Source organism: Giraffa tippelskirchi, chromosome 7 (genome assembly GCF_054371585.1).
Source record: "Giraffa tippelskirchi isolate mGirTip1 chromosome 7, T2T-mGirTip1v1.2.pri, whole genome shotgun sequence".
NCBI classification, from domain to species: domain Eukaryota; kingdom Metazoa; phylum Chordata; class Mammalia; order Artiodactyla; family Giraffidae; genus Giraffa; species Giraffa tippelskirchi.
In genome coordinates, this window is record NC_137281.1 from 14683078 (window position 1) to 14704483 (window position 21406).

General features: G+C 52.2%; 1 protein-coding gene across 2 annotated transcripts in view; it reads right to left on the bottom strand.

Moving 5' to 3' along the window:
• The window catches only part of SIPA1L3 (signal induced proliferation associated 1 like 3), a 249460-nt gene that overhangs the window by 45751 nt on the left and 182303 nt on the right, over positions 1-21406 (bottom strand). For both annotated transcript variants that reach the window (XM_081516644.1, XM_081516643.1), the window contains exons 11-13: positions 15321-15572; positions 14384-14521; positions 3830-3957 (exon numbers count right to left, since the gene is read on the bottom strand). In XM_081516644.1, coding sequence (XP_081372770.1) covers positions 3830-3957; positions 14384-14521; positions 15321-15572 — 518 coding nt within the window. The remainder of the gene's footprint in view (positions 1-3829; positions 3958-14383; positions 14522-15320; positions 15573-21406) is intronic.

The following is a 21406-nucleotide window of genomic DNA, read 5'->3' on the forward strand; positions in this document are numbered from 1 at the left end:
GTGACATCAGTACCAGTTTAATAGATGAAGGAGAACATCAAGACTCAGAAAGGTTAAATAACTGGTCCAAGGTCACACAGAGCTTCAGACCTGTGCTCTCAGCCCTGGCACCCTCTCTGTGCTTCCCCAGAGACGACATCACCAGCAACAGTGCAGAGTAAGCGCTCCGGAAGCTGGAGCCGTCATTCTCTTAATGATGGGCTGGGTCCTGTGCTGGGGCTGGACAGGTGTGATCTCACTAGATCCCAAAACCACCCCGCAAGGAGAGACACTTAGGGTGTCCACTGCAGAAGGACCTGAGGCTGGGAGAGATGAGGTCATGCCAAGGTCATACAGCTGACTCAGAACTTCCCACCAGGCCCATCAGAGCCTGAGTTCAGCACCGTACATGCACCGCTGCCCCTGTTGCAACCTTAGGGGGCTCTGGGGCCATGTTCCTGCTGGGGAAGGTGGGCGTGGAGGGCCAGGCAGGGCACTCAGGGACACAGACAGAGCAGCCTGACTGGACACAGTTGAGGGTGTCACTGCCCACTAGGTCCACCTACTTCACCCTCCAGAGATGCTTTTCCTCCTGGAAGCATCTGAGACGCCCAGGAAGCACTGGTCTGCTGGGAGGAGGGCCAAAAATGCCAGACCACATTTCTGCAGAGAGCCAAGCCCGTGGCAGTCACACCCAGCTTCTCTACGACCTAGGACACCATGGCTCCCACATTTCTGTCTCTGGCAGGACATCTCCCCACGACTTCAGACTTGTACAAACGGCTGCCCACACACCTCCATGGAGTGTATACCGGGCATCCCCTACTGGACATGGCCAAAGCCAGCTCCTTATCTTCCCCTAAACCTCCATCTCTCGTCTCCTCTGTCCTTTTGGATGCTCAGGTCAGAAACCAGTTATCATCCTTGAACCTCAGGAAATCCTAACTTTACTTCCAAAGGACTGTATCCAGAACCTGCCCATCTCTCCCCCTCCACTGGCCCTGCCCCATGCGAATCTGTAGCCAGAGGGACTCTGTGAACACCTGAGTCAGATCCCATCCCCCTCTGCTCAAAAGAGCTGAGCCCCATGGTTCTGAGTGAAGGACAAAGCCCCCACTGTCCCCGTCACCTCCCTGGCCTCGTCTCCCAATATTTCTCCAGCCCGTTGGCCTCTTTCCTGTTTCTCCAACACCAGACCCCTTGCCCTCCGGGGGTCTTCACTCAGCAGTTCCCCTTCCCTGGAATGTTCTCCTCTCAGCTGTCGCCCGCACACTCTTCTAGCCTCTCCTGAAATGTGATTTGTTCAGAGACCTCCTCAAACACCACAAATCACTCTCCAGGCACTGTGCTTGTTTCCAGTTAATACTCAGCTCACACTGTGGGTGAGGGACTATGGTGGTATCTGCAGGAGGCGTGGGTCAAGGAGGGGTTCTATTATAGAACCAGTAGGTCTTGGTCCAAATTTCAATGCAGCTACTCACCAGCCGGGACCTCGGACAAGGGACACCCTTTCGGGGCCTCACCTTCCTCGTTTCTCCAGTGGGGTGGTCACAGCGGCCCCTCTGCTGTGTTTCTGAGATGATTAAACAGGAGGGAGTGTGGAGCACCTGAAACTGTGCTACTGCTGCTGTGACCACAGTCATCTGACCAGGGCTGGGCACGCCCCACATCCATCCCCTCCGCTGGATCCCCTCACCCGGGACTTGAATACACTCTGGATTTTATGGTGACTTCTGAGCACAGATCACCCTGACCTGTGAGCGTGCAAGGGAAATGTCGGCCAACTTACAAGGTCTCAAGGTGGTGAGAGGGGAGTAGGGCTATGGGGGACTGAAGATGGAAGGAAGGAAGGCCCATGGAGAGCTTCTGTGACCCCCTTATGTGGAGTCCATAGTGAATAGTGAACGCTGGGAAAGTTCCTCTCCACTTACACCCTGGTGTGATGACGACTCCCAGCAACAGGTTTCTCTCTTTCTCAGCTGGGTGGGGAGGAGGAAGTGAATCTGTCTGTGTGGGAGCAGAGATCACAGACCTGCGGGTGGGATCAAGTGTGCTGAGCAGAGGAGAGAGCTGTGTCTGCAGGCCCCAGAGGCAGCGGACGTGGGGAAAGCACGGTCGGGGAGGGGGCAACCTGCTTGGCTGAAGTGCAACTGTTGTCCCTGGTTTAACAGAACCATTGACTGCTGAAGCCCATGCACTGCAGCTACGGAAGCTTGTGTGCCTGGAGCCTGTGCTCCGCAGCAAGAAAAGCCACCGCAATGAGAAGCCTGTGCACTGTAATGAAGAGTAGCCCTCGCTCTCCGCAACTAGAGAGAGACTGTGCACAGCAACGAAGATCCAGTGCAGCCAAAAGACGAAGGAAGGGAGGAAGGAAGAAAATTTAAAAAGAAAAAGAGACACACATACAGAGGGAGAGAACCATGGGGTGGAGGTGCTGAGGAATTCTCCAGGCTGCTCACCCTGGGGCAGCAACCTCTCCTTGCCCCATAGCACCTGGGGAATAGCCAGTGATGTGCAGACATGGTCAACCCCCATGAGAACTGCCTGGATAGTCTCAAACACCCACTGTGTGGACATCTCCATCTCCTCTCCTTCCGACGTCAGCACCCTCTGATTCTTCATTGATTTTCTTTCTTTTGAACCCACCTATCACCTGCTGGTTCTCACAGTTCAAAGGGGCGAACAGCTTTGTTAGGTAGGAGACATCACGGTGAAGATATTCATCCAAGGAGTACATGCCATGATTAATACTTATACACAGGAGAGTAAACAGATGAGATGTTTAGTCTCACCAGGCATCAGAAAAATGCAAATGAAACACACAATGTGGCACCACTATGTGTCCACCGGGAAGGGTGAAATGAAAAAGGCTGGTGAGGACCGGAGCCACTAAGAACTCTCTCTCTCTGTCGCTGGTGGGAGTGGGAACTGGTTTGACAATCTCTTAGAAAGTTAAATGCATAACCCAGCAATTCCACTCCTGGGTATATTCCCTGCAGAAATGTGAGCACATCTTCAGAAAAGGCAGGTACAAGGATATTCCTGGCTGCACTGTTCTAAGCAACACCAAACTGGTCCAACCCCAATGTCCTTCAAAGCTAGGATGGAGTAAGACACTGTGGATCATTCAGACAGTGGATATACTACTCAGAACTGCGCTGCTACAGTCATGTGGCTGGCCCTCACCAACACAGTACTGAGCAACAGAAGTCACATACGTGTATACACACACACAGTGTGTCCAGTGGGAATCTATGTTCCATATGCGTGAAGTTTAAAACCAGGCAAGACTAAATCTGGCCGAGAAACAGGACATGGTAGCCTTTGCGGGTGCTGAGTGGGAGGGGCTGGGGCCTGCCAGGAGGCTGGCCATGTCTCTCTCTCCCTGGGTGTGGAGCAGGGGTGTGTTCACTTTGTGATTATATTATCACACTAGGTGCTCTGCATTTGGGCTCGTGTCTCAGCAGAAAAACTGAGAAACAGCATCGGAGGCTTTCTGTAATGAGCACTCTCAGGGCACTGCCAGTTCTCTCAGCCCCCCACCCCCAGAGGACCACTTTCAGATGCCCCCTGGCAGTCCCCTCCTCCGTGTTGCACACCTGTGCTCCAGTTCCTGATTGACAGCAACGGCAGACCCCGCCTGCTGATGCCCTGTCTGGATGGACACGGATCCAGCTCTCTGGTCCCTACCGCTCGCCCAGGTGACTTCTCTAACCTTACATGGTGCACTTACAGCTTGCTTTTGTGTTTTATCCATCACTGACAGGGGGAGGGGTTTCACCCGTCACACTGTGAGTAACAGGTCATGCCGGGTGAGGCCATGGGCACGGCTGGCCTGGGGGGGCCCTACCTGGCTTCTGACGCTCCATGGTGCTCTCCTGGCTGGTCAGGCCACCTGATGAGGAGTCGCCGCTGGATGTCCCGTCGTGGCTGAAGTGGGGATCGAAAGACAGCAGCTGGTGTGGGGCGGCCGTGTACCTGCAGGGGAGCGAGAGGAGGCGGGCGCAGGGTGAAGGGCTGGTGTGTCAAAAACCACTTGAGCTCGAGACTTGCTCGCTGGGGGTTTTAAATACCCGGGAGGCTCCTTGAGGCTGGGAGGCTGGATGAGTAAGCCTGAAAACGTGCTATTAACGGCGGGTCAGGAATGAGCTCTGTCCGGGAAGCATGCCAGGGAGCCGGTGGTGGCAGGGCGCGCAGGGCCAGGTGGGGTCTTCAAGCAAAGGGCGGGGCAGAAGCCATTCAGGTCCCTAGGCTCCTCTAGGGTCCCATTTCTTTTTTTGGCTGCACCACACGACACGTGGGATCTTAGATCCCTGACTAGGGATCGCCCCCTGCATTGCAAGCGCGGAGTCCTAATCACTGGACTGCCAGGGAAGTCCCCCGGGGTTCCGTTTCTTGGCTATGGAATGGGATGAGCTGCTGTCAGCAACCCCTACTCCTAGGCTGGTCTTGGGCTCCCTCTCTCTCTGATGTTAGAGAGCAGAACAAGGCAGCCATTTGTAGGTCCAGGAAGCCTGGAAGCAGGCCACTTGGGGGATCAAACCTCTCCTCGGCCTCCTGCCCAGCCAGGTTCAATCACTTCCTTGCTCCGACAGTTTCCCAAGTTGTCAAGAGGCAACTGCAGTAAGTCCTTCCTTGTAGGACTGAATGTGTTCCTGTGTGCCCAGAGCTTATAGCCTGAGACTGACATGTGATACAACTGGCTTAGGGGCCAGAAGTGAGTCTGTCTGTCTCTCTGCTGGAGGAAGGGGCTGCAGGGGAGAGACTGAGGGCTCGGGAGTCAGCATGAGGCAGGTCTGGGCCCAACCCCAGCTCCATCCCTCACTAGCTGCGTGACCTAGGCTGGGCAAGTGCTACACAGGGTTGTGGAAGGATGAAATAACAAAGAGATTCTCCTGGAAGTGGGCCCTCCAGACCCACAGGCAAGGCCTGAGATTTAACAGAGGGCCTGGCAAAGGTTCTCTGTGGCCTCGGGTCCCAGTGACGTTCTCTGTGAACCCAGAGCCTGTGGGCGCCTCCCCCACACCCATTCCATCTCAGATCAGAATCCATCATGGCAGAAACCCTCTCTCTGACTGGGGTTGGTTAGGAAAGGCAGAGGACATGTGAGAGGGTTTGAGTTATTAAGACGCCCGTGAAATACTTCTGATTCTTCACCTGACAAACACACGGCAGGACCACACTTGCAGCCCTTTGAGACTGGCTGGTTGGTGCTGTGTGACGATCAGTGAGTTGTGAGGGAGCCTGGGTCCTAAGAGGTCCACTCGGTGGTGGACCTGCAGTGTGGGTGCAAAATAAACCCTCGCTGATTTGTTGTTGTTTAGTTGCTCAGTAGTGTCCGACTCTGCAACCCCATGGACTGTAGCCCCCCAGTCTCTTCTGTCCATGGGATTTCCCAGGCAAGAATACTGGAGTAGGTTGCCATTTCCTTCTCCAGGGGATATTCCTGACCCAGGGATCAAACTTGTTAACAGGCAGATTCTTTATCGGGGGTCACCTGGGAAACCCCTTCACTGACTTAAGTCACTGAAATTATCAGGTGTCTGTTAACCAGCATAACCTGACTGAGATAGGGGAAGTCTGCTAAGAGGTTGTGGGGAAAGTCTCCTTGCTCCAAAGGGAGATGACAAGGAAAGATGGCCTCTCAACCCCTGATGTTGTCGGGTCCAAATATGACACCACTTGCAGCTGTCGCCCTCTCCCAACCAGTCTAAGAACAAGGCCAATGCTGAGTGTGGACGAGAGGGGGCAGGAAGAACCACTGGGCTCTAGATAATGTTGTCAAGGTGCTGGATTAACCTCCCTGGGAACTGCTCTGCCTCTGAACCTTCTTTTCTGGGAGATGACAAATTCATGCAATGTTTGGTTACTTGCAGCCAGAAGCATTCCACGGACACAAGCCCTGGACTTTGGAGGAGTCACTGAACCTCCATTAATCAAGCTGATACTGTGATTCCTCACTTGTTTCCTACGCCTGCACTTGCAACTTGAGAGGGTAATAAACTGGAATCCCTCGCCCAAAATCCAAAAGAAGAGTTAACTGACTTCTCTGGGGTCACCCTGCCAGTCCAAAGCCAGGGCTGTCTCTGAAAACCAACTCTAAGCTCCTGGCTTTCACGTATACAGGCAGCAGAGGAGTGCTACAGAGGTGCACTGGACTTTCTGAAATCTCATCTTTCCTCACCTGCCAGGAGAACACAAATTATCCCCACTTCTCCAAGCCCTGAACTCTAATGCCTCCAGGAAAAAAAGACACCATTGACAGGTGAATGGGTAAAGAAGATGTGGTGTATAAGATAAAGAAGATGTGGTGTATATACGTGTGTGTGTATGTACAAAATGGAATATTACTCAGCCATAAAAGAGACCAAAACTGGGTTGTTTACAGTGATGCAAGTGTCATACCAGAGTGAAGTGAGAAAAACAAACATCATATATTAATGCACATACATGGAATCTAGACAAAGGATATTGATGAACCTGTTTACAGGGAAGGAATGGAGACACAGATGTAGAGAATGGATTTGTGGACATGGGGGTGGTGGGAGAAGAGGGTGGGACGAATTGAGAGAACAGTACTGAGATACGTACGCTAGTGTGCACAAAACAGGTAGCTAGTGGGAAGCTGCTGTATAGCACAGGGAGCTCAGCCTGGTGCTCTGTGATGACCTAGAGAGGTGGGATTGGGGGTGGGGTGCGAGGGAGGCTCAAAAGGGAGGAGATAAAATGTATATATATGGCTGATGCAAGCCGTAGAACAGCCTCCTGGTAAAATGTGACTCCAGTATTGCTGGAAGTTGAAGTGTTGATGGGTTTATTCCATTTTCTCAAAACGCCCGAATCAAATCCTGAGTGCTAAAGGAAAATGGTCGGTAGTTGCTAGGTTTGTAAGAGGGAGGTCCAAGTGGCAGACACTGCAGGCATTTCCCTCAATGTCTATTCTCTGCTTCCACCATGGTAGCAGGATCCAAACTGTATTGGTGGCAGCAATGTGATGGGTTAACAAACTACACTTCCCAGACTCCCTTGCAGTTTCAGCCAATGAAATAAAAGCATCGCATGTGACTCCCAGACAATTTCTGGCAGCATGGTGTGGGATCTTAGTTCCCGAATCAGGGACTGAACCTAGGCTCTGACAGTGAAAGAACAGGGTTCTAACCTCTGGATTACTGGGGAATTCCTCGATGGACTATCTTTAGCTAAACATGTTTCCAGCTTCATCTCTCAGCTAACTGTCCTCTATCAAGAAAACCTGTACTTTGTTCACTCATACAATTCTTTCACTAAAAAGCCTTCTTCCCATCCCAATGCAAATTGACTGGCCTACGCTGACCATTCTTTAGTTGCTGAATATGTCCCATTTGGGGCCACCTGTATCACTGCCAAATCCTGGTCAAGCTGATGAAACTAGGACATTCCAGCATCTCACCGTGCACAGCTCTGGGCAAAACTCCCCAGAAGCAGGCCTGGGCTGCCAAGATCTTTGCTTTGAACTTCCTACTCTGCCACGTAGGAAAGTACCAAGACAGATGTGGAGTCCTGAGGGCAGGGCTCCAGCGTGCTCTGTCCGTCTCCTATACTGATGGGTGGAGCTGGGGATGGTGCCTTATAGGATGACTGGGTAAAGGGTGGACACACGATGCAGCCATTGTTGGCTGCCACTCTAGGAGGCACCACCTTCTTAGTCCCTGCTGGTGGAGTCCGGATGCTGCTCTGGCAGCCAACCCTCGACCACATGACTTGAGCAAATTCTGAGGGTTTGAGCTTCCCTGGTGGCTCAAACGGTAAAGAATCCGCCTGCAGTGCGGGAAACCTGGGTTGGGAAGATCCTCTGGAAGAGGACATGTCAACCCCCTCCAGTATTCTTGCCTGGACAATCCCCATGGACAGAGGAGCCTGGTGTGGCTACAGTCCGTAGGGTCACAAAGAGTCGAACGTGACTGAGCGACTAAGCACACAAGACAGTTGTGGGGGGGGTTAGTTCAGGGGTGGGCAAGTGACCGGGGTCCTTCATCCTTAGAAACAGAGAGCAGCTCTTCCCTCTTCCCCTGCAGGGCACCAGTTCTGCCTGGGGCCACAGCAGCCCTTGTGGGTCATGAGTGGAGTCAGGTCCCTGAGGAAGAAGCTATACAACTGACCAGCCCGAGAGCCACCTGCCTCTGGAATTATTACGTGATGATGATAAATCCCCTTAATGCTCATGCCTTCTTGAGTTAGGTTTTCTGTCTAAAGTCAAATGTTTCAGCTTCCCTGGTGGTCCAGGGGATAACAATCTGTCTGCCAAAGCAGGGGACACAGTTTCTATCCCTGGTCCAGGAACTAAGATCCCATATGCCGTGGGGCAACTAAGCCTGTGCCTTGCAACTACTTAGTCCACATACAGCAATGAAGAACCTGTGCACCATAATGAAGACCCAGAGTAGCAACCCCCCCCTCCAAAATGTCAAATGCCTCCTAACTGATAGACCACTCTTTATGGAACTGGCAGAGGAAAACAAAGGGGGAAAAAAAAGCCAGACAGGTAGCCCGATAAGCAAATGTCTGGGGTCCAGGCCAGCCCTGTAGGGTGCTGAGCTGGGCATACAATTCTGTCCTAGCTCTGGGCTAAGTCTGGACGTTTGCTCATCTTGCACACAAGAGTGGCAAACTCCTGAGGATGAGGATGGCATCTGCAATGGCCGGCATAGCTGTGCTCATGGCAGTGACAGTCAGGACCCTCACAGAGCACTTCCTGTGTGCTGGGCTCAGTTCTGAGTGCTCGCGAGAGTTTCCCTCCTTGAATGTTCTCAATGCTGCTCAGGGGCACACTCTGCAATGGCTTCTCTCATTGCAGAGCACGGGCACTAGAACGAGCAGGCTTCCACAGTTGCGACATGTGAGCTTGGTGGTTGCGGCTGCCAGGCTCTAGGCCACAGGCTCAGTAGTTGTGGCACACAGGTCTAGGTGCTCCGCTGCTGTGGGATCCTCCTGGACTAGGGATCGAACCCGTGTCTTCTGCATTGGCAGGTGGATCCTTTATCACTGAGCCACCAGGGAAGCCTTAAGAGTTTTTTTTTTAAACAGCTAATTTTTTTCTTTTATGGGCTGTGCTATGCAGCATGCAGGATCCTAGTTCCCCGAGTAGGGATTGAACCTGTGCCCCCTGCAGTGGAATCGTGGAGCCCTGACACTGGACTGCCAGGGAAGTCCCCGAGGCAGACGTCTTACATGTGAGCAAACCTAGGGGCAGAGAGGTGAAGCTCTGGCCCACACCACATGGCTGATAAAAGTGCAGGCCCTCTTGTCCTCTTGTCTCCCAGTAAATCTAAGATGGGCTGCAGGACAGGTTTGGTCTATGAGGGTCTCTGAGCTCCTGAAAACCTGATGAATCTGGCAGGTCAAGGCCCGCAGGAGAAGACAGCAGGAGACAGAGGAGTCCCAAAGGGGGAAATGTCTGTGGCTGGGCTGGAATGCCTGGCTTGGGTCCCACAGGCTCCAGGATGTCAACTGTGAGACAGGAAACGGGGAAAGGAGCTAAGGCTAAAGGCCACTGGGGCAGCTCAAGCTGCTCCAGGGCCTCCTAAGGCTGGCTGGTGACCAGCCACGAGAAACACTGGGGGGTTCAGGGGCTGAGGTATGCTAGGAATGTTTGGCAGGACTTGCAACCTGGCTGGCCGTCAGAGATGAAAAATACTGAGACCAGTGCCACAGAGAGCAGCATCAGAGAGCCCTGGGGAGAGAGGGGTGGGCTGGGAGGAGCTGGAATCTGAGGGGAAAGTGAGAGTTTTCCACTTGCCAATGCCGGAGAGCCTGAAACACAGAATCACAGCCACCGAGTGTCACTGTGGGGGTGGGGACTCCTGAAGGGACCATTCCTGTGGACAGGCAGGAGGACAGCTCTGGGTCAGAGTTGGTCCCTCGGAATCACATAGGCCCAGGTTCCTGGAAAAGTGATCCCGCCCAAGTGGATCCATTTTGTTGAGCCTCAGTTTTCCCTCTCCCTCTGTAAAATGGGACATGCTTCCCACCTCATGGAATTGATAGAAACAACTCACTGAGATCATGTATATAGCTCAATGGGACAGTCCAGAGAACACAGAAATAGACCCCCACAAATGTGCCCAGTTGATTTCCCCTTCCAATGAGCTTTTGCTTTAAGGAGCAAAGCAGGACAGTGGAGGAGAAGGAGCCTTTTCAATAAGTGGTGCTGGACACTGGCAGGCAAAAGAAGGAATCTCAACCTAAACCTTTCACCCTATGAAAAGACTAGCTTTAAAAAATTAACTCAAAGTCAACCATGGACTTAAATGCAAAATATAAAACAATAAAAATTTCTTAGGAGGGAAATTCCCTGGTGGTTCAGTGGTACAGATTCTGTGCTTCCACTGCAAGGGGCATGGGTTTGATCACTGGTCGGGGAACTAGGATTCCAACATGCCAAGAGGTGTAGCTAAAAAAAAAAAAAAAAGGAAAAATTTCTAGGAAAAAAAGCCTTCAGGACTCAGGACTAGGAAAGCGTTCTAAGATTTAACACTAAAAGCAGGATCCATAAAGGGAAAACAATTGCAATTTGCATCTCACCAAAATTAAAAACTTTTGTTTTGTGAAAGACTCTGTTAACAAGATGAAAAGACAAACTAATGACTGGTGGGAGGAAGTATCTGCAAACCACAGAGCTGACAAAGGACTTATGTCTAGAATATACAAACACTGAAACACAAAGAGGTTCAACATCATTAGCCATTGGAGAAATGCAAATTAAAACCACAATGAGCTATCATCACACACCTATGAGAACAGCTAAAGTGAGAAGTGGCGATGACACCAGATAGTGATGAGGACGTGGAGAAACCGGATGACTCACAGCTTGCCAGTGGGAATGTACAATGGTACAACCACTCTGGAAAATAGTTTGGCAGTTCTTCTTAAAACTAAAAATGGACTTACCACACAGTATGTAATTGTATTCTTTTCTTTTTTTTTCCTAAACACTTTTCTACACACAATACAGAATGGTCAGCACACCCTTTCCCTGAAATAATAATGCTCTCAACTTGTTGAGTAAGTAGCACTTTGAGAAACATCTCCCCCCACACCCCCAGCTTTACTGAGGTGTAGGTGACAAATTAAATCACAATATACTTAAAGTTGTACAATGTAATGATTTGATATATGTATACACTGTAAAATGATTACCACAATTACCACATCTAACATCTCAAATAGTTATATTTTTTTTTCGTGAAAACGCTTAAGATCTACCCACTTAGCAGATGTATAATACAGTGTACAACAGCAGTGTACAATACAGAATTAACTACAGCCACCATGCAACACATGAAATCCTCAGAACTTACTCATCTTATAACTCAAAGTTTGTGCCCTTTGACCAACACTGTCCTATTTCCCCCACCCCCAAGCAACTACCATTCTATCTACTGTTTCTTTGAGTTTGACTTTTTTTCATTCCACATGTGATATTGTACAGTATTTATCTTTCTGATTATTTCACTGAACATAATGCCTTCAAAGTTCATCCATGTTATTGCAAATGGCAGGATTTCCTCTTTTATGGTTGAATAATATTCCATTGTGTATATTACACCACATTTCCTTTATCCATTCATCTGTCAACAGACATTTAGGTTGTTTCTATATTTTGGCAAGCAACTGCATTCTTGGGCATTTATTGCAGAGAAGTGAAAACTTATTTTCACGCATGTTCAGAGCATGAATATTTGCACAGCCCAAACCCAGAAACTACCTGAATATTCATCAATGGTACCACACCACCGAACACAACTCGGCAATAATAAGAATTTGACTACAGATACATGCAAAAATGTGGATGACTTCTCAACTGAGAGAAAAAGAATCTCAAAAGGGTACATACTGTGTGATTCCTTTTATATAGCATTCATGAAACAAGAGACCCAGAAAAGATTACTGGTTGCCAGAGGGATGGGGGAGGGGACAGATGTGGCTATAAAGGGGTAGCTGGAGGGAGTTTCATGGTGATGGCACAGTTGAGTCTTAACTGTGGACAAAACTCCACACAGCTACACATACACAGGTAACTGGTGTATTCTGAATAAGCACTGTGGACTGTACCAATGTCAACTGCTTTGATATTGTATCAGTTATGCAAGATGTTAATATTTGGAGAGGCTCGGTGAAGGATTCAAGGAGGGCCCTACATGTTTCTTTTAAACTTGTGAATCTATAATTATTCAAATAAAGAGTTTAAAAACAATAAGATAGGAAGGGGGATACCAGGACTTTGGGTTGGGGGAAAAGCTCCTTGGAATTACCAGTGGCATCATCCCCACCACCTCTATTCTTGGCTGATGGCTCCATGCCAACTGCCACTTCCAGCCTCACCCACTGTTGCCACCCAAGTGCCCCCACACCTCAGACTCCTCTCCATTCCTCCTGCATTCCACATCGTTCTGCTTACTTACTGATGTCTGTGGTCTCTGCTCTGTCTGGTATGACTTTCTCCCTCTTCTCTGCAGCAAACTCCTATTCGTCTCTCAAAGCCCTATTCAAATACCACCTGCTTTGGGCAGCCAGCTTAGACCTGGGGTTGGGCTGAGCTCCCTCCTCCAAGGCCCGAGTCTATCAGAGCTCTTGGCAGTGTGTGCATCCCTTCTGAGACCTTCTCTCACCATAGCAGGTGCTGATAACAGGAACCCCTGGGGTAAGTATCTCAAATATTTCTCCTGGCACCTGAACACAGAGGGCTCTTGGGACCCACTGCAGTTGAGAGCTGGCTACCAGAAGATGAAAGAGGATGTTTCCCTCAGTTTTACAACAGAGGCTTAGAATCAAGCAGTGCTTTAGTGTAGCAGCTCTCGAAGTGCATTCCCTGGGCTGGCCGCCTTGGAATTGCATGTCTTACCCTAGTCCTACCAGGCTGGAAACTCAAGGGTGAGGCCCAGTCATCGGTATTTTAACAAGCCCTCCCTCTGGGTGATTCTGAGGCATGCTATTTAAACAAACTAACTCATTCACTCCATCCTTTCATCAAATATATACCAAAGATCTAGCAGACCATAAGCTGTGTGATGGTGATCATAAGAAGAAAAGTGTTATATATTGGAGAGCAGCAGGCCTGTTCATGCACACACGCATGAATATGCAGGAACACACCCTTCCCTGGGCTAGCAGGACGGAGAGGGCTCAAGGCCGAAGTCAGGAAAATACAAACGGAGGTGAAGGGCACAGGGGGCAGCATGTCACTGTGTGGGAGGTGGGGGTACAGGGAAGGCTTCCTGGAGGAGCATCAGCACTCACGCTGGAAGAGTGGGGTCCAGGGAGTCTATGGGGGTGAAGATCATGAAGAACTTCCGGGTGGAGGGAAGAACACGGGGAGGATTCTGAAAAGCACACAGCCTGCCTAGGAGATCAGAAGTGGCTGGAGTCTACGGCCATACCACCCTGAACTCGCCTCATCTTGTCTGATGTTGGAACCTAAGCAGGGTCGGGCCTGGTTACTACTTGGATGGGAGAAGGGGCTGGGGAGGCTGATGTGCAGGGCACTGCACGAGGCTGGAGAGGCAGGGCAGGGGGACGGGTCCCCGGTGGCCACAGTGAAGCGCAGAGGCTGTGTCATGAGAGCTCTGGGACACGTAGGGGTGGGGTGTGGAGCAGGGGATAGATATGGCCAGACAGACAAAGACGCCCTGGCTACTGAGTGGGGAGTGGACTAGAGGAGGTGGCACAGAGGCTGAGGGCTCAGGGAGTGGCCAGGGCAGGGCACTGGGGAGAGGAGGAGGGGGCGGGGGCAGAGATGCTCAGGAGGTTGAAGGGATGGGCTGCAGTAGAGGGGCGGGGGAGGGGAGGCATCCAGGATGAGGTGCATGGCTCTGGCCCGAGGACAGGGCAGTGGTGTGGCCACCCCTCAGACAGGCACCCCAGAGGAGAAGGAAGGTTCCTGGGCACTGGAGTGGAAGACCGCTGGAGAGGAAGCTAGAAAAACTGGGTTTATTCCGAGGGCACAGGGAGTCAGGCAGGAGTGGGGAAGATCCCCTAGGCTGCCAGGCTGGGGAAGGGGACAGGACTGAAGCCCGGCTGGCCCTGAAAACTGGGTAATGTTGGGGGCCTGGTGTGGGGGAGTGCAGGCTGCAGGCAGGTAACAGCTGTGCTGGAAGGGGCGTGCTCAGACAAGTGATTCAGGCATTGAGAAAAATGGCAACTAAAATGCTGCTATGAGGACCGGCAGGGTGCGTTCTGGCCAGGACGGCGTGGCCCCACATCCTAACACACAGCCCTCCATCCCAGCGGGCCTCTGAGGACCCTGAGGAATCCAAGAGCCCCATAAAATGGCAAATAAACCTGTATGTCGAGTAAGTGCATCTCCCGAGGAAGAAGGATGCTGGGTTTCATCAGATTCCTTAACGGGAAAGAGAGAAGAGAGTCTGACCTTTCTGGGGATGGCTTGTATCTCGCGTAGGTGGCCGAGCTGGGGGTGGAGAAGCTCCCAGAAGGCTGTCGGTAGGGAGGGACTTTGTCGACCCCTGCTGGTGACGCTGTGTAAGGGGTTTCGGGGAAGCTGACGGGCCTGGAACAGAGACAGGAAAGAGGAAGGGGGTGGGGGTGAGCGAGGAGGAGAGCCGGCCCAGTCCTGCGACCCAGCCACACCCGACCCAGCCACACCCGTGGGCTTTACCTGCTCTCCTCTGAGGGGATGGAGGCAGGGCTGCTGAGTGAAGGGCTCAGGAGGCCAGGACACCCCTTCCCTCCCTCCCACCACAGCTGAGCCCACCCCTCGGCATCTGCAGCCTGACAGGGGCTGGACGGGCCACCCACACCTGGGACAAGACTCTCCTCTGCAAGTTGGATTCGCTCATTTCTGAAAAATTTTTCTTTACCTTTTAATAAAATATAATGTATTCAAAAGCACTTATCTGTAAGGTATATGCCATCATACTAAAACAAACTGCCTGAAGTTACCACCCGACCCGAGAGCTAGAACTGGGGCCATGTGTACCCGTGGGTGGGCTCCTCCTTGCCCCACTTCCCTGTCTCCCCCAGAAGTAATCACTCTCTTAAATTTTGCACTTATCAGTCCCTTGACCTTTAAAACAAATATATGGTTTTAATCACACATGGTAGGGTGAATTTTCCAACCGCAGGCGCTGAGCGCCCCAGCTCTGTGTCCGTGCTCCAGAGGCTCATAAGGCAAGTTCAAGGCAAGGAGGAAGGGAGGGGCAGGAGAACGAGAAGGAAAGGGAGAGGAGGAGACCAGACAGCAGGGGAGGAGAGAGAGAGAGGCAGAGGGTGGCAGCGGACAGGGGGGAGGTGGGGGCTGGGCTGGCACCCCTGGGTGGGGTTGGGGGTGGGGGTAGCGGTGTCCTTACCTCTTGCTGTGCAGGGGCTGGGAATCCCGGAAGGGGACCATGGGGGTCTGCTTCGGGGGCCGGCTCAGGGACTGGGCGTGTCCAGGGGTGGTGGGGGCGGCCCACTTGGAGGCCGGGAGAGAGTTGTGGGAGGCGGGCCCGCTCCACTGCCAGGGAGCATTGCTGCGGTAGGGGGGCCGGCCCCCCGGGGCCAGGCCCTCCGGGTCGGTCTTGGGCTCCGAGGTATTCATATCATAGGTTTCCGGCCACCCCCTGGGAAGGAAAACGTTGTTACTCAGAAAGGCCCCGGCCCACCAGCACGCAGGGCTGCTGCTCCGCAGCCCAGATCTGAACAGTCTTCTATTTTAAAGGCCGAGTGGGGACCCTTCAAACTGGTCTGAAATGGAGCAGCTCTGTGTCCTCAACCCAGACAGGGTCCAACACAGTGGCCCCGACTGCTGGGCACACTCTACTTCATCTCCCCGTCCCCTCCTCTTCCTCTCTCCTGTCTCTTCCTTCGCCCTGACCCAGGCCTCCAGTTGGCCGGTGTCCTCCTCAGGATGGCTCGGCCCCCCCGCCCTCCCTTGGCAGTACTCAGGGCCAGAAAGGCGGATGCCCTCGGCATCAAAGGACAGTATCTGCCTTGTTCCAAAGCAGCTCAAAGGCAGCTGGAAGAGGAGCAGGTGACCTACTTTGCAGGGTGGTTAGAAAAAAAAAAGCCACGAAAAATCCAGAACCTTGAAATAGATGCAGAACGGCCTGTGACTCCCCCTAGACCAGGCTGGCACACGCGCTGCAATGTCCCTGGCTCAGGGTGGGGGGCTCCGCGGGCTGGGCTGGCGTCCTCTGCCTCTGCTGCAGTGCAGCGTGGGAGGGGGCTCCGAGCCCGAGCAGGGGGCCGTGCTCACAAAACCCACCTCCCAGCGGCTGTGAGAACCGAGCTGGTAGGAGCCCTGGGCCTGGAAGCTGTCAGGCCCACACTGAGCCAACCCTCTGTGGTTCTCTTGAGCCCCCTGGAGCCTGAGGCACTTTCAGAGTCATCCAGCAAAAGATCTGGTGGTCGTGGTGGCTGTGGACCCAGGCCATGCCTGCTAAGGAGGCATCAAAAAGTGACCCAGGAATGTTCTCTGGCACCTGGGACAGACACACAGTGCCCTCGGCAGCACTGGAGTTGGAGCTGATATTCAGAAGCGCCTTCCAGCAGCTTCTCTGGGTCAGTAGGTGCCCACGCCTCACCAGGTGCCAGGTGAGGAATGACAGCGAACACACACCTAACAGGACCTGCAGATTCGCCAGGCCCAGGTGGCGGTGGTACCACCGTGGACCCAGGCAGTGCATACCCGCTGCTCCTGCCCGCCTAGCTTCTACACCCCCTTCTCCTGAGAACAGGTCTGTGTGCTCTGGATGGGGTGGATCCCACTTCCTGGATCCAGGTATGAGCATGTGACCAGGCTGGCCAATCAGAAGCACTTCTCTCTTTGAGATGACAGGCACAGGATTGTCAGGTGCCCCAAGCTGAGCCAATCAAAGACAGTGAGCATCAATTCTGGAACTGCTGCAAGGGGGTGGGGGTGGGGGTGGGCAAGGGGGGGAGGTGGTAAGAAAATGATCTATTTCACTGGGCTGCTGCACTGGGGAGACCTAAGCTGGAGCTGCGATGAGGAAGAGATGGCTTGAAAATGATAGCAATGCAGAAAATGAGACAGGTGAGAGATTCTTGATGAAGATGTCCAAGACCCTGCATAAAGCCACATTTCAATCTTGCCCTCTCTCCTGTCTTCTTAGGGGCATTAGCCAGTAAAGTCTCTCTTTTGCTTCACCTCTGTTGCTGGTTAGTATCAGTAGATACACTGAAGAGAGAAGTAAATTGAGGCACAGAGACGTTAAGTAACCTATCCAAGGTCACACAGCCAGTAAGAGGTAGAAACTGGATTGACTGATTTATCCTCTTTTATTTTTTTCTTTTTTTGGCTGTGCCATGTGGCTCTAGAATTTTAGTTCTCTGATCAGGGATTGAACCCACGTCCTGGCAGTGAAAGCACTGGACTACCAGGGAATTCCCAGAAACTGGATTTAAAGTTAGTAAGCTGACTCGAAAGTCCACAACTTTAACCACCATACACACTGGCTCACTGGGACAGTGGTTTGGGAGCCAGTGGGTAGATTCGTGGGCCCGTAACTTCTGCCTGTTACTGACAGCTCCACCTTTGGCCAAGAGTCCCTGGGCATAACCTCAAAGAGGGAAACAATCATCGGAGGGCAGCAAAGAGTGACAGAGAGCCAGGGCTCCGCAGGCAGGCAGCTGGTTCAGATCTCAGCTCTGCTGCTTATGGCCTATGTAGCCTTGGGTGAAGAAGTTTCCTTCTCAGAGCCTCAGTTTCCTCATCTGTAAAATGGGGGTGGTGGTAAGCATTAGTTGAAAGTCTGGCGCATACCAAGTGGTTAACACATAGGAGCTGTTGCTATGGTCGCCTTCTCCAGCCAATTCTGTGGATTCTGCCTGCCATTCCCACAAGCTCAAAAGCCGAAGCCTTCTTTCCATTTTCTGAAGTCCAGCCACACCCACCAAGGGACTCTGGAACAAATTCCTTCCTGTGATCTGAGATCCATCAGCGTCTAGATTACCTTGAGCATTCAGTAAAGGAAAGCAGATGGCTGGGCCCATCTCAGCTCCTCTGAATCACAGTCCTCTTTGAGGTGGGGCCCAGGAAGCTGCATTTTACCAAGCTGCCAGGGATGATGCTGACATGAGAAAGTTTAAGAAGCTCCTTTCACTGATCCAGTTTTGGGATTGTTTTTAAAAATTTAAGTGTTATTAGATGGCATCTCTGTCCACCAGTTACACCCACCAGAAGCACCCACAGCTGCCAGGCTTTTACATATTGTTGGCTCACTCCATTTTCTGTACACAATCAATTACTACTCCATCACACGGATGACCTGGGATTTACTGAGCCAGTCTCCTATGGCTGGACATGTAGGTTTCTTCTAGTCTTTTGCTTGACCAACAATGCTGCACTGAAGATTCCCTCTCCAACCTCTCATCCATGTGCGGAAGACGCCTGGTGATGGATGCCCAGGTTCACAGACCACTTTTCCTATCTGCCTCCTTCTCTTTGATTCCCAACAGCCTAGTTTCTGGAGGCCATGGGGACTCCTTTCTCTCTCTCCAACTCACTCACTTGTGGGGTTTCAATTCCCCTTCTCAGGGAGGAGCACCCCCTCCCCTTCAGATATCTTGAATCCAAATGAGGGGCCAAAGGTGTCCTGGATCAGCTTCCCCATCAGGCAGGACAGACACAGTGAGATGAGCCTGTACAAACACACCAGGTCACTATGATACACCACATCGGGGGCTCTAGGATGTCCCTCCTGGGTACCTGGCCCACCTGGGCAGGGCTCACTTGAGAACCCCAGCCTCATGGTCTGGGGGTGTGAGTATGACCTCCTGTATGCTATGCAGTGTCTAAAGAGCCTGGGGTTGAAACCCAGGCCCTACAGAGCCTGGCCGGTGGCAGGGAGAATGCCTGCGCTCATCCTGGCGTGCTGCCCCTCAGAGCTTATCGTGACACCCAGGCTAGGAGGCCAGGGTCATAGCAAGAGGCTGGAGGAACCACAGAGCTGGGATATCAGCTCTGTAAATGAGGTCAGCCAGACCCCTCTGCGCTTGAAGAGCTACACACACCATGCAAGTCCCAACCCACACCTGTCCCGTTTTGGAGGCCACCTTGTAAAGGGAGCCGGATGATAGCTTTCCTCCTAAACAGGATGGGGAGTGGAACCCATCAGTCTGGTCACACCCTCCTTCGCCTCGTTTCCCCAGTGCTGGAGAAGGGAGCCCGCAGATGCTGCCTTTCACTCGGCTGGTCCCTACCTGCAGGTCCAAGGACATCTGTGTGGCCTCTGCTGCTCCCGAGCTTTGGAGAGTCATCCAATAGGCGGGCTGCTACTGTGTGTGTGTGTGTGTTTGTGTGTGTATGCAGTGAGGCAGAAGGGTTACCTCAGCTTGACTTGCCCTTGCAGAGCTCGGTGCGGGTGTGGCCCGGCCTTGGCCCTGTGCAGGGGTGGAGGAGGCCCCGGAAGAGGGCTGGGAGAAGGGACACCTGGGACCTGACTGGAGTCCCAAGGCTAGGGGACTGGCACCTGGCTGGCCAAGCCCTGGGTTGTGGCAGGGTTGAACCCTGCCCAGAACTGTCCCCCACCAAGTTCAGAGCAAGCAAGACTCAAGAAGGTGGGAGAGTGCAGCCAGGACTCACAGGCCAACAGCTTGAGACTGCTTTGAGAGGCAGCAGGATACACAGAGATGGGAAACCTGGATTGAGTTTTGCTCTGCCACTTAGTAGCCATGCAACTCTGCACAAGACAGGGGTCCACTCTGGGTGTCAGTTTTCTTATCTGTAAACTAGGGATCACACCGGTCTTGGGAGGTCACGTGTATAACCTCTCAGGATCCCCTCATTGCGTGCCTTTCTCTTGGCTCACCCTGTTCCAGCCATGTGAGCCTCTTTCTGGTCCATCAACAACCCAAGGGCCTCTTGTTCTTACCTTCTCCTCCCTACAGGCCTGTCTCTTGGTTCCTTCTCACCCTCCGGCCTTCCCTGACCACCCAGTCCAACGTCAGGCCAGGCCCTTAATGTTCCTCACATCCAGGACCTCAGAGCTGGGGTCTTCTGAGCGCCTCCTACAGGCCAAGTCCTGTCCTGTGTGCTCGATGGGCCTCCCCTCCTCCAACCTCACAGCCACTTCTGGGCAAAAGCTCCATTAATGTCCCTACCTTACGAATGAGGAAACAGGCACAGAATGATGGGGGACACTCGCCCTGGGTCACAGTTAATAAGACGAGGAGCTTGGATTCAAACGCAGAAAACCTCCCGGCAGGTCTGCCTTCCCACTCTGCCCAGTGATTTCCACTTGGACTATGTGAACCATCTCACTGGCTTACTTTCTTATTGGTGGTCTTCCCCAATCCATTCATCAGGGCTGTGAGGGCCCAGGCCTGGACTGTCCTCTGTGCAGCTGTGCTTCTGGCACTTGGGATGTAGTGATTCTAGAACCACTGTTTCCAAGTCATCGCTGGAGGTTGCTAGGGTACCAATTCATTCTTTTCAGAATCACATCTATCCTGTCTTCCCTGTACAAATTATATCTCAGAGGAATCAAATGGTTGCTGAAGGAATGTTTTCTTTGGAAGAATTCCAGCCAATAAATGAAGAAAGGATTTCCTTGGTGGGCCGGTGGTTAAGAATCCGCCTGCCAACGCAGGGGACACGGGTTCAATCCCTGGTCTGAGAAGATCCGACATGCCGAGGGGCAACTAAGCCCGTGACCCTCAACTACTGACGCTGTGCTCTAGAGCCTGGGAGCAGCAACTACTGAAGCTGACGTGCCCTAGAGCCTGTGCTCCGCAACAAGGGAAGCCTCCGCAATGAGAAGCCTACCCATTGCAACTAGAGAACAGACCCCGCTCATGGCAACTGGAGAAACCTGGTGTGCAGCAACAAAGACGCAGCACAAAGATAGGTAAATAAATACATTTTTTAAAAAATAAAGAAGGAAGGATAGAACTGAGGACATCACTTCAGTGTGACCCGTCATGACACTGGGGATCCAGACAAGGATCACAAATGGCTGCTGAGAGCAAATGTATAGTGTTTGGGTCAGGCTGCCACCCTCAGAACCCTCTTGACCAGCCCTAGCATCACTCACACAGGGACAGCCGGACATGTGGCGCCTCCTGATGGATGCACACCTGGGCAGTACTGTGACCAAAAGAAATTCAGGGACCTCCCTGGCAGTTAAGACTTCGCTTTCCAAGCTGGGGAACGTGGGTTCAATCCCTGGTTGGGGAACTAAGATCCTACATGCCTCACAGCCAACTAACCAAAACATAACCAGAAGTAATACTGTAACAAATTCAATGAAGTCTTTAAAATGGTCCACATCAAAAAAATCTTAAGAAAAAAAACCAAAAGGAAATTCAACCAGAATCTGATCAAGCTTGTATGCCGAACTCCAGTTTGTGGGAAATACATGAGCTAGAAGAACAGGTTAAAGGACACCAGGAGGATGCAAGCAGCTAAATCCAGGAAGCGGGAAACTGAAAAACA